At 41.6% G+C, this 12,007-nt stretch overlaps 1 protein-coding gene across 4 annotated transcripts in view; it reads right to left on the bottom strand.

Moving 5' to 3' along the window:
* The window catches only part of TRAPPC9 (trafficking protein particle complex subunit 9), an 806,604-nt gene that overhangs the window by 748,176 nt on the left and 46,421 nt on the right, over positions 1-12,007 (bottom strand). For all 4 annotated transcript variants that reach the window (XM_074943804.1, XM_074943805.1, XM_074943807.1 and 1 more), the window contains 2 exons: positions 10,925-11,141; positions 2,133-2,276 (listed from right to left, as the gene is read on the bottom strand). In XM_074943804.1, the coding sequence (XP_074799905.1) occupies positions 2,133-2,276; positions 10,925-11,141 (361 nt within the window). The remainder of the gene's footprint in view (positions 1-2,132; positions 2,277-10,924; positions 11,142-12,007) is intronic.

Raw genomic sequence — 12,007 nt, 5'->3', positions numbered from 1 at the left:
AGGGAAAGGAGTTACCTCATGAAAGGAAACTTCAGTTCATGGCAATGTCAAAGAGCATGTATTGTTTGGATTCCCCTGGTGATATGGTATCCCATTAATTCAAGATTGCATTAGTTACATCCACAGAACAGCTCAGAATAGAAGCCCGACAGTTATTCTTATCAGTGGTGGCATCCAATTACATAAAAGGAAGCCCCTGTTGGGAAGGATAGTTTAGGGCTGGGATGATTTAGTTGGGGATTGGTCCTGCTTTGAGCAGAGGATTGGACTAGATGACCTCCTGAGGTCTCTTCCAACCCTGATATTCTATGAGGGGGTATGTGCTAAACTCTTCATGTTTATCCCTTCCTTCAGGATCACGTGAACAGGTCACAGGAGTTGGTGACTGGCCATGCAAGCAAAATATTGTGCATCTGGCCAACAGGTAGGGTGGCCAGTTCCCCTTGGAAGCTCATTGCTGGATATCAGCAGTGAGGCATCCCTGAGTCACTTTGAACAGAGGGGTGCTCTACAGGGAGCAAGTTAACAGGTCATAGTTAAGGCTAAGATTTTGTCATGGGTATTTTTAGTAAAAGTCATGGACATGTCACAGGCAACAAACAAAAATTCACGGAAGCAGTGACTTGTCTGACTTTTGCTGCAGCAGCTTCATGGTTTCCCCCACCACCTTGGTAGCTGTGGGGTTCCCCGCTGCAGCTAGAAGCTGCAGCAGGGCCCCCCTTCACCAATGGCAGCTGGGAACTGCAGGGTGACCATATTTCTCAAAGAGAAAATGGGACACCCCGAACCACTCACCTGAGACGTCCCCCTCCCCACGAGGCTGTCGCCTGTCACTGGAACCCTGAGGAGGGCCCCCTCAGGAGACTGTCACCCATACCTGGAACCCTGCCAGGGCCCCGCTGGCTGCCAGCTCCAGAGTCCCGCAGTCCCTGGAGCTGAAGCAGAGAATGTCATGGAGGTCTCTGAAAGTCACGGATTCCATGACTTCCATGACCTCTGTGACATAAACGTAGCCTTAGTCATAGTCAACGTTTAAGCCTACTGGCATTGAGCCAAAACATCCAAGCAACCAGTTTCCCAGAGATTCACAGCTGGTTCTCAGGGACTAGGTGAATCTGAGTTGGCGTGGCAAAAGGTGCATGTTCTGGGACCAGCTAATGCCCTTTTTATACTCTAGCAGCCAGAAAAAAAGCCATGAGAAAGTATTATAGTACACCTGGGTGAACACTATTTAGATTTTGTTATTGGGTTTATTAAATCATCAGGGCACAGAGAGATTTAAATGAGATCTAGGACCTTTTCCTGGGAATGACTGAAATGCTGCAGTAGAGGAAATGCTGGGTTGATGCCAGGCCTCCATGGGTTGACAAGGCCAGAAGATGTGTGAAACATCTGAAATTCAGAGGATTGGTGAATTTGGTGGATTACACAGCAAAATAAAAATAAAAGAATAAAATAAAATAAAACCTGGTCCCAGAGTTATCCAGGGACAATGGGATACACCTCTTCAACCAGAGAGCAGATATTTTTAGCTGACATTAGGAAGGGAACTATTAACTATCCAGGAACTCAAATGGGGGTTGAGGGGATGAAGCAAAACTAATTGCTGATGCCTCTCTGTGTCCAGTACAGTAATTGTTAAAGAAGGGAGACAGTTCTCTGCTTAACAGGAGTTGGAAATGGATTTAGCTGAAGGCATCCCGTAAGGAAGCTGGGAAAAGGGGATTGAATCTCCTGTCACCAGGTATAATGTGGTGATCACACCCATTTTTTAGCCCATCCCTGAACCCTAATACAAGGAGAGGGGAGCAGGGTCTCAATAATAGACTGGGACCAGGGTGGGAAGGGCTCTCAGCAGCCCTCCCAAATAGGTGAAAACAATTCAGGAAGAAATGGTGACCTGTACTGTTCAATTTATTGCTGAGTATTCCCAGATATGTTAAGCATATAAAGTTACAGCCTAATTAACAACACATCCATTGCATCTCATCTTTCTTCTGTGCTCCTGGGACAAAGTTTTCACTCAATCCCCTCTAGAACTTGTTAATTTAAATACATTTCAAAGCATTAATATCACATCACATCTTCACTATCATACAGAAAAAAGTAATTTACCTTTTAAAAAATCCTACCTTGATCAGAGAGAAAATCCAGCATGGTTTGGAGAAGGAAGGACAAGTGTCGGACAGAAAGAGCAGGGTTTCCCATTCTTCTTGAAGCATACACTAACTCATGAAGCAAACGCATTTGCACTGCAGCCCATCCTTTATGAGTTCCTATAAAATAAACAGGAAATCACTTTTGTTACATTTTTAATAAAAACTACAAGTAGCTTTAAAATATTATTAAATTTGGTTCTTCTACAGACTCTAAATAAGCAATTTATTGGTGTTTATATAAAAGCTGAAGATTAAAAAACACCCCAGATTTTAACTTTAAAAAAGTGCTAGGTATAATGGTGGAGTGTGCTTTTGTTTTTTTCTTTGTACCAGAATGAACTTACATGTCAAATATTTAAAAAATTAAAATTTCATTTCATACCCTCTTCCAAATTGCAAAGATAAATGTACTGTGTAGTGGAAGAGGAAGTTACTTGTCTTGTAATAACTGGACTTTCTTCAAGATGTGTAGTCCCTATCTGTATCCCACTGTTGGTGTGCACATCCGCTCATGTAACTAGAGTTGAAGAATCCTTACAAGTAGTTTCCGTTGGTCTGCACATGCACCCTTGCCCTCCCTTGTGTTTCCAACTGAAGGCATAAAGGGCAGAGCAGACTAAATGCCTCTCCAGTTCCTTCTCTGCCACAAATCTAATAAAGACTCAAAGCAGAGGGGAAGGAGAATGCATAGTGGAATACAGATAGTGACCACATACCTCAAAGACTCTCCAGTTACCACAACGTAAGTAACTTCCTCTTCTTCTGCAAGTGCTGGTCCCTATGTGTATTCCACTATGGGTGAATGATGAGCAGTACTCAAGTAGAAGGAAGGTGCAAGGATGCAGACAGCAGAGCCATTTGGAGGATCACTGTCCCAAAGGATGTGTCAGCGGAGGAGTTCTGCACTAGCATACACGCAAACACGTGGCTGGAACTTCAGGTACTTGTCCTGCAAATGTCAAGTAAAGGCACTTCCAGAAGCGATGCCACTGAAGTTTCTTGTGCTCTTGTAAAATGAGACCTCATCCAATGAAAGAGAGGAAGATTCAACTACTTGTAGTGGAGCAGGATACAACCTGAGGTCCATTTAGAGATCCTCTTGGAAGATATAGCTTGACCTCACACTCATTCTGCTATAGCAAAAAAATTTACTGATTTTCTCCTTTGCAGGTTGAAGGTAGGAATGTGACAACATTGAGGGAATGAAGTCTCCCCTCCTCCTAGATGTATGCAGTTTTGGAAAAAAACCACATGTGGATTGGCTGGTTTAATGAAACTCCAAAACTACTTTTGGGGTGAAGTTCAGATGTAGTCATAACATAACATATGTCCTTATGGAATACAGAGTATTCCAGATCTGTCATCAGAGGTACTAGCTCACCTACTCTCCTGGCTGAGGGGATGGCCCACAAAAAATGCAACTTTAAGTGAAAAATGAGACATGGAACATATAGCTATGGTTCAAAGGGAGGTTTAATGAGTGATGAAAGTACAAGTCCCAGTGAGGAGCAGGTTTCCTTACTAGTGGGAAGATTCTGATAAGGTCCTTCAAATATCCATTAGTCAATGCATGAGTGAAAATTGAATAACCATCTGATGGTGGTTATCACATGATTGCTGCCAGGTAGACTTGTATAGAACTGAGGGAAAGCCCAGAAATTCTGAGAGAAAGATGACTGTCCAAAATAAAGGGAATATCTGCTGACTCAGGAGATGTGCTGCTGCTGTGCACAAATGGAAAAATGCTTCCACTCGGCTGAATAGCATTATTTTTCTGCTATTAAAGATGGTTTATAAAGCTTCAGAGCAGGAATGTTCCAGTGTTGATGCCCATCAAATACCAAAACATGAGATGAAGTGCTTCAGGGTTTGGATGGTTGATCCTGCCCTTCAAGAAATCAGGAAAGGACTGGATGCTTATCGGAGAACAAGCTGACATTTATAAGAGATTCAGGAACCAAAACTGTCTGGGCCAACTGAGGGCAATAAGAATGACATGCCTTGTCTTAACAAATTTTCCAAAAGACCTGAAATAGAAGAAGAAGTAAGGAATGAAAGGCACAGCTCCGCTGCTCTCTCCAGGGGAGAAGGAGAACATTGCCCTGAGAGTATAGTCGTAGAGCTCTTGTGGAACAGTATATGTAGCATTTCTTGTTCATTTGGGAGGTAAACAGGTTCCAATTGGGGAATTCCCCATTGACCAAATATGTTATTCATTACTGAATTGCACAATTTCCACTCGTGATCAATGGTGAAATGCCTGCTGAGGGTGCTACCAACACTGCCTGAAAGTGACCTGCTGACCAGGTGGTTCAATTCTTGATGCACAAACTCCTAATGGCAATCACTTCTACACACAGAGGATGGATCTCCGGCCTCCTTGTTTGGTAGTTAATGTAAAAGAAGGCTGTCATATTGTTTGATATTACAAGGACATGGCTGGATTGAATAAATTGCAGAAAAACCAAGCAAGCTTCCGCCTGAAGTTCCAAAAAGTTTATGTGAAACCTGGCCTCTAAGGGAGTCCAAGTGCCCTGAGCCATATGGCTGTCCATGTGGGTTCCACAGCATAAAAAAGAGGAGTCTGTAATGATCATCTTGTCTGGCAAGGAGGGTGGGAAGGGGATGCCCACGTATACCCAATGGATCTTTCCACTGCATTAGAGAAAACGTTACTCTGGAAGGTATTCATGCTGTGTTTGGTTGGTGAATATATTGGCATCATGCATAAAGGCAACGTAGGTGGAGTCTGGCACACAGGGTAACGTAAGCGCATGAAGCCATGTGCCTCAGGGAGGGAAAAAGACAAGTTCTGACTGCAGTTCGGGAGTTGTGCATAACCTGATCTGTCAGGTAGCTCACAAATCAGAAGCCTGTTCCTTGGTAGATAAGCTCTCTCTGTGACTGAATCTAGGGTGGTCATTAAGAAGTCTACAGTTTGCATCAGAGTGAGAATAAACTTTCTCAAGTTCCATATTGACATTTAGGGAAGAAAGTAGTTGAAGCATTATTCAGGTCAACTCATAGGCTTCTTGAGAAGCCAAATCATTGAGATGAGGAAGATGGTGAAACCATTGCATCTGCAATGAGCTGCTATTATCAGAAAGACCCTGGTAAAGACCTTGGGGGCAGTGACAAAGCTGAATGGAAGCACCCTGTATTGGAAATGGTCAGGAAACACTATGAATCTGAGAAAATGTCTGTGGGAGTGGTGAATATCCAAGTGTCCTTCATATCAACAGCTGTAAACCAAATGTCTTTTTCCAGGGACGGGATTATTGATACTAGAGTGACCATGCGAAATTTCAGTTTGCAAATGAAGCGGTTGAGATTGCAGAGATTGAGGATAGGTCTCCACCCTCCCTTCTTTTGCAGGACTAGGAAGCACATAGAGTAACAGCCTTTTCCTTGGTGTTGAAGAAATACCCACTGCTCTACTACTCCTTGCTGGAGGATCCCCTCAAGAGAATGATCCTTGAAGAGGGACAGGAATGAGGGTTTTGGAGGAGGGAAACTCAATCACTTAGCTGGATTGGACCATATCTAATACCCACTTGCCCATTATGTCGGCACTCCAGTTGTGGAAATAGTGTACTAAATGACCCCCAAAGGATACGTGCAGATCAGATAGTTGTCGTATCATTAAATAGTTGTAGCTCTCAAACGCCTGTCAAAAATATCTTCTTGATGTAGATGTGAGAGGTGCAGGGAAACGAGACTTCTGTACTCTTCTTACGAAGGCCACACGCAGACCACTTTTGATAAACTGTTGAGTTCCCAGTCTATATTTGGAAGGCTGGCTGCAATACTTCCTTTTTGGGGAAGGAGCCAAGCTTGGCCCTGAAATCCTTCACAAATAAGTTAGGATTCATCTGTCTTTTTACGGACACAGTGGGCTTCATCAAAGGGCAAGCCCTCCATGGTGTTCTGGACTGTCCTGGGTAATCCCAAAGCATGTGCTGTGAGTCATGGCTACATCACAATGGCCATTGACATCCACTTAGATGTGTCTATTGCTTCAATTGCTGACAGAAATACAGTTCTGGGCACCAGTTTACCCTCTTCAGTAAGAGCCTGGAATCGAGCTCTGTCTTGCTGTGGCATTAAGGGGTCCCTAGGTCACAGTCTCCTAGTATAAGAGACAGACATTTACAATGGACTGGTCTGATGGAGATGTGGAAATAAAAGCGTCCTTTAAATAGAGAGCTGCAAACCAGTCCTATGTGGAAAGGGATGAGATTATCAGAGACAGAGAACATGTGAAACTGAAACTTTCTTCTGAATGAATTTAGTTTCCTGAGCTCCAATATGGGTTGAAGATCTCAAACTTTTTTCTGAATTAGATAGTACCTTGATTAAAACTATTTTCTTCTGAAACAGTTTGGTACTTCCTTATACCTGCTTGTAGAAGGGAGACCACCTCTGATTTCAGCAAGGTCTCATAAAAGACAGATCCCAGAAAAGAGAAGGAAGAGGGGATTGGGAGGAGGAAGGGTTTTAAACTATATGGCACATCTGCTGCATATCTCTAAAACTCACCAATCCAAGGTTACAGCTTGCTAGCTGTAAAAATAGTACTGTATAGGCTATCTCCAAATGGAGTTGGGAAAAGCAAGATAGGAACTGGTCTACAATTCTGGAACCTCATGCCAAATATGAGGTTACATGTGTGGTCCAGAAGATGACAATGCTGGGGTTAGTTTACCTCTGCTACAGGGTATAAAGGTTGCCCTTCTCTGTTGATGATGATCCTGAAGGGGGTTTTGATATTGAAGGTAATTACATCTTTGAGAAAAGATGAGGGCAGATACTATCTTTGATATCAGATGCAAAAAGTTCCCAGAACATCTCTTAGTTTTGGCTCCTATAATAGTCCTTTTTGTTCCCCGGTTCTTCTGCTGGCCTGGGAGTGCATAGAACCAAAGAACGTCTCTCCCATGGATTGGCTCCACTTACAAAGGCCATCAACAAGGAATCTCTGATTTTTAGGATTCAGTGGTCTCAAATCCTTCCTTGCAACCTTAGACTTTTTAGAGCTTTGAACCGAAGCTAGTAATTTCTGCAAAGATTTTTCTTGCTTCTTGTCCCTTGTGGTAATCATGGCCAAAGCCAATCTGTGCACACTCCTGGATCCCTGGAAAAGGTCAGATCGGGGGGGGGGGGGGGAGGGGGCAAGGGGGGGCGCCTGCTAAACACCTGACATTTGTTCTACCTCTCTTTTCTTGTCCTCAGAGTAAATACAGAGCATATGAAGCACCTTGATGCTTTAAGGCAACTAACATCCTCATGAGAAACCAGTCAGACCCATACATCACTGAACAGAAGGATCTAGGCCCAAGGGATATGATAGAGGTCTAGAAAATCTTGACTGGTGTGGAGAAAGTGAATGAGGAAATGTTATTTACTCTTTCACATAACACAAGTACTAGGGGTCACCCAATGAAATTAATAGACAGCAGGTTTAAAAAAAAAAAAAAAAAAAAAAAAGGAAGTACTTCACCCAATGCACAGTCAATCTGTGGACCTCTTTGCCAGCGGCTGTTGTGAAGGCCAAAACTATAAACAACGTTCAAAAAAAGAACTTGATAAGTTAATGGAGGATAGGTCCATCAACAGCCATTGGCCAGGATGGGCAGGGATGCAATACCATGCTCTGAGCATTCCTAACCTCTGCTTGCCAGAAGCTGGCAGTGGACAGAGGATGGATCACTTGATGATTGCCTGTTCTGTTCATTTCTCTCTGAATCAACTGGCATTGGCCGCTGTCGGAAGACAGGATATTGAGCTAAATGGACGAGGCTAATGTAAAACTTACACCTGTAAGAATAATAAGGTGATAAGTAACAATCAGCATAGATTTGTCAATAACAAATTGTGTCAAAACCAAACTGATAACTTTCTTTGACAGGGTAACAAGCCTTGTGGATTGGGGGGAAAGCAATAGATGTGCTATATCTTGACTTTAGTAAAGCTTTTGATATGGTCTCGCATGACCTTCTCAAACAAACTAGGGAACTGCAACCTAGAGGGAACTACTATAAGGTGGTTGCAAAACTGGTTGAAAAACCCTTCCCAGAGAGTAGTTATCAGTGGTTCATGGACAAGCTGGAAGGGTATAATGAGTGGGGTCCCGCAGAGATCAGTTCTGGGTCTGGTTCTGTTCAACATCTTCATCAATGGTTTAGATAATGCATAGAGAGTACACTTATAAAGTTTGCAGATAATACCAAGCTGGAAGGGGTTGCAATTACTTTGGAGGATAGGATTAAAATTCAAAATTATCTGAACAAACTGGAGAAATGGTCTGAAGTAAATAGGATGAAATTCAATAAGGACAAATGCAAAGTACTTCACTTAGGAAGGAACAATCAGTTGCACATATACAAAATGGGAAATGATTGCCTAGGAAGGAGTACTGAGGAAAGGAATCTGGGGGTCATAGTGGACCACAAGCTAAATATGAGTTGACAGTATAACGCTGTTGCAAAAAAAGCGCGAACATCCTTCTGGGACGTATTAGCAGGAGTGTTGTAAGCAAGACATGAGAAGTAATTCTTCTGCTCTATTCCATACTGATTAGGCCTCGACTAGAGTATTGTGTTCAGTTTTGGGGACAACATTTCAGGAATGATGTGGACAAATTGGAGAGAGTCCAGAGAAGAGTGACAAAAATGCTTAAAGGGTCTAGAAAACATGACCTATAAAGGAAAATTGAAAAAATTGGGTTTGTTTAGTCAGGAAAAGAGAAGACAGAGTGGACATAACAGTTATCAAGTTTGTAAGAGGTGGTTACAAGAAGGAGGAAGAAAAAAATTGTTTTTCTTAACTTCTGAGGCTAGGACAAGAAGCAATGGGCTTAAATTGCAGCAAGGGCGGTTTAGGTTGGACACTAGGAAAAAATTCCTAACAGTCAGGGTTGTTAAGCACTAGAATAAATTGCTTAGGGAGGTTGTGGTATCTCCCTCATTGGAAATTTTTAAGAGCAGGTTAGACAAACACCTGTCAGGAATGGTCTAGATAATACTTAATCCTGCCACGAGTGCAGGTGACAGGACCAGATGACCTCTCGAGATCCCTCCCAGTTCTATGATTCTTTGATTCTATGATTCTTTTAAATGAATCAACATCACATGAAATATTCACAATTGTTCATTTCCAGGATAGAAACAACCGTAATTAAAAGCACTCATAAAATAAGTAAGAAGTACGTCCCTCACTTTTTGTGTTACTGATCTAAATGTAGATCATACATTCTTCAATGTTTTTATTTGGTTTTTTTGGACATTTCAGAAATAAAATAATCTGAGATTTAATCTAAATCTGTTATGATGTAGTTTGAACGCATTGTCTCTTGTTCTGTCCTCTGTGGCAAGACAGAACAATTTTTCTCCATCTTTTTGATGGCAGCCTTTCAAGTATTTGAAGACTACTATCATGTCCCACTCAATCGCTTCTTTTCCAAACTAAACATACCCAGTTCTTCAGCCTTTGATCATCTTTGTCACTCTCCTCTGGAGCCTTTCTAGTTTCTCTACATCCTTTCTATATATCAGTGAACAAAATTAGACACAGGACCCTAGCGGAGGACTAACCAGCACAGAATAGAGCAGTATTATCTTCTCCCATGTCTTGTGCGCTATGCCTCTGTTAATGCAACCCAAAACTGCATTTGCTTTTCTTGCAACAGTATCTCATTGTTGACTCATGTTGAGGTTGAGACCCACCACCGTTCACAGATCCTTCTCAGCAGTGCTATTTGCCAAACTAGTTTTCCCCAGTTCTGTATTTGTGCATTTCATTTTTCTTCCCAAAGCGTAGCACCTGACATTTGTCTTTGTTGAATTTCATTTTCTTGTACATAGCCAAGTGCTCTAATTTATCAAGATCACTTTGAATTTTAGCTTTATCCTACAGTGTTTGAAACCCTCCCTAGCTTTGTCTCATCTGCAAATTTGATCAGTATGCTCTCTATTTCTACACCCAGGTCATTAAAAAAGGTGTTAAACAACAGAAACCAGAACAAACCCCTGTGGAACCCCACTGGAGACCTCCTTCCCATCTAACATCATTCCATTAATAGTTAGTTACTCTTTGTTTATGTATCCACTTATGGTAGTTCTCCCAAGCCCACATTTCTCTTACTTATGAGAATGTCATGTGGGACTGTCGAAAGTCTTACTAAAATCCTGGTATATTATTATGTCCACTGCATTCACCCATACACTAAACCAGTTACCTTATTAAAGAAGGAAATCAAGCTGGTTTGGCATTTGTTCTCAGTAAATCCATGCTGATTGCTAGTGACCACTCCTTCATTCTCCAGGTATTTGCAAACTGAACATTTTATACATTGCTCTAGTAGCTTCCCAGGTATCAAGAACAGGCTGACTGGTCTATAGTTCCCTGGCTCCTCCTTTTTCCTCTTTTTAAAGATTACATTAGTCCTTCTCCAGTCTTCCAGGACCTCTCCTGTCATCCATGAGTTTGCAAATAATATTGCAAGTGACTCCAAGATTTCTTCAGCTAATTCCTCATTTCTAATACATTTTATTTAAGAGATTTAAGAATAGTTTGACAGGCTACTGACATTCCTAGATATGATCAGAATTTCATATTTATTGAACAAACAGCAGCAGTCTTAGCAAAGATAAAGATGCTTCTTTCTAGAATTGCTGGCATCAGATTGAAGTGGGTGCAGGAGTTGTTTTCGATGCAACTTAGTTACAGTAATGCAAAAAACAGCAGTCTGAGCCACAGAAACTTACCTTTGCTGAAGTCCTTTGGATCCAGAGACAGACTGTAACCAGGAAGTGTCTCCAAAAGCAGTTTGTAGCAGGCCCGCCAACCTGGCTCTGATATGCTAGGTGCCACACATTGCATTGCTGCTACACGCTTGAAGAACGCAGACTTTCGGTGAAATCCAATGCGTTCATACAATTCAGAGAGAATGCTGTAACGCTGGATTTTTTCTTCTTCAGAAAGCTGAAATGTAAAAAAGGAGTAAAAAGAGCAAAGAACTTTTTACTATGCTAAAATATTAAAAATGTAACACAAAAATACCTAGAAAATATATCAAAGACAATGAAGGAGCCACCATTATAGACTCCAATGATCGTGCATATTATAAGCAAACAAGCAAATAATCTCTGGTCCTGGCCCCGTTAGCAGGTTTCTACATCTGCTCTAATGCCTGTTTTCTGAATTTTGTACTGAGACTTTACAGACTTGCATTTTCTAGTTTTTATATTAGCTGCACTTTATGTGACCTATAGTTTAGACCACTGGACTGGGACTCAGGAGACACGGGTTTTATTCCTGGCTCTGCAAGTCATTTGCCCCTCTGTGCCTCAGTTTCCCCGTCTGTAAAATGGAGATAATGATACTCATCTCCTTTGTAAAGCTTTGAGACCGATGGATGAAAATAATACCTAGCTCTGATATAGTACTTATATTAAAAGATGACATTGTAAGTTGCACTTCAGAATTCAATAGACTATAAGTGAAATTTTTATGTAGCGTTTTGTCATTTCAAAGGAACTCTAAGAAGTTAATGACAATGAAAAATACCCTGATCTGGTTGAAATAAAAGGGGAATTTTAGCTAGAGAGAATGTAGTTGCCCAAATTAGAATTTGGCTAGGAAATCAAGATTGATGCTCCTAGCTTTGTGAAAAAATGCAAAAAAGATTTATATAACAAAGCCAAAGAATTTCACCTAGTGATTTATGCCACGACTTCTCGTTGAACTAGAGCATACCTTTTAGCAAGACATCCATCTTTATCTAAAAAGACTTCAAGTGATGGAGATTGAACCACTTGCCATGGTAAGTTCTAACTTCTGTTTAAACC

The sequence above is a fragment of the Natator depressus genome, chromosome 2 (assembly GCF_965152275.1).
Source record: "Natator depressus isolate rNatDep1 chromosome 2, rNatDep2.hap1, whole genome shotgun sequence".
Classification (NCBI taxonomy): domain Eukaryota; kingdom Metazoa; phylum Chordata; order Testudines; family Cheloniidae; genus Natator; species Natator depressus.
The sequence above is the reverse complement of the archived record's forward strand: the minus strand, read 5'-3'. Positions and strand labels throughout refer to the sequence as shown.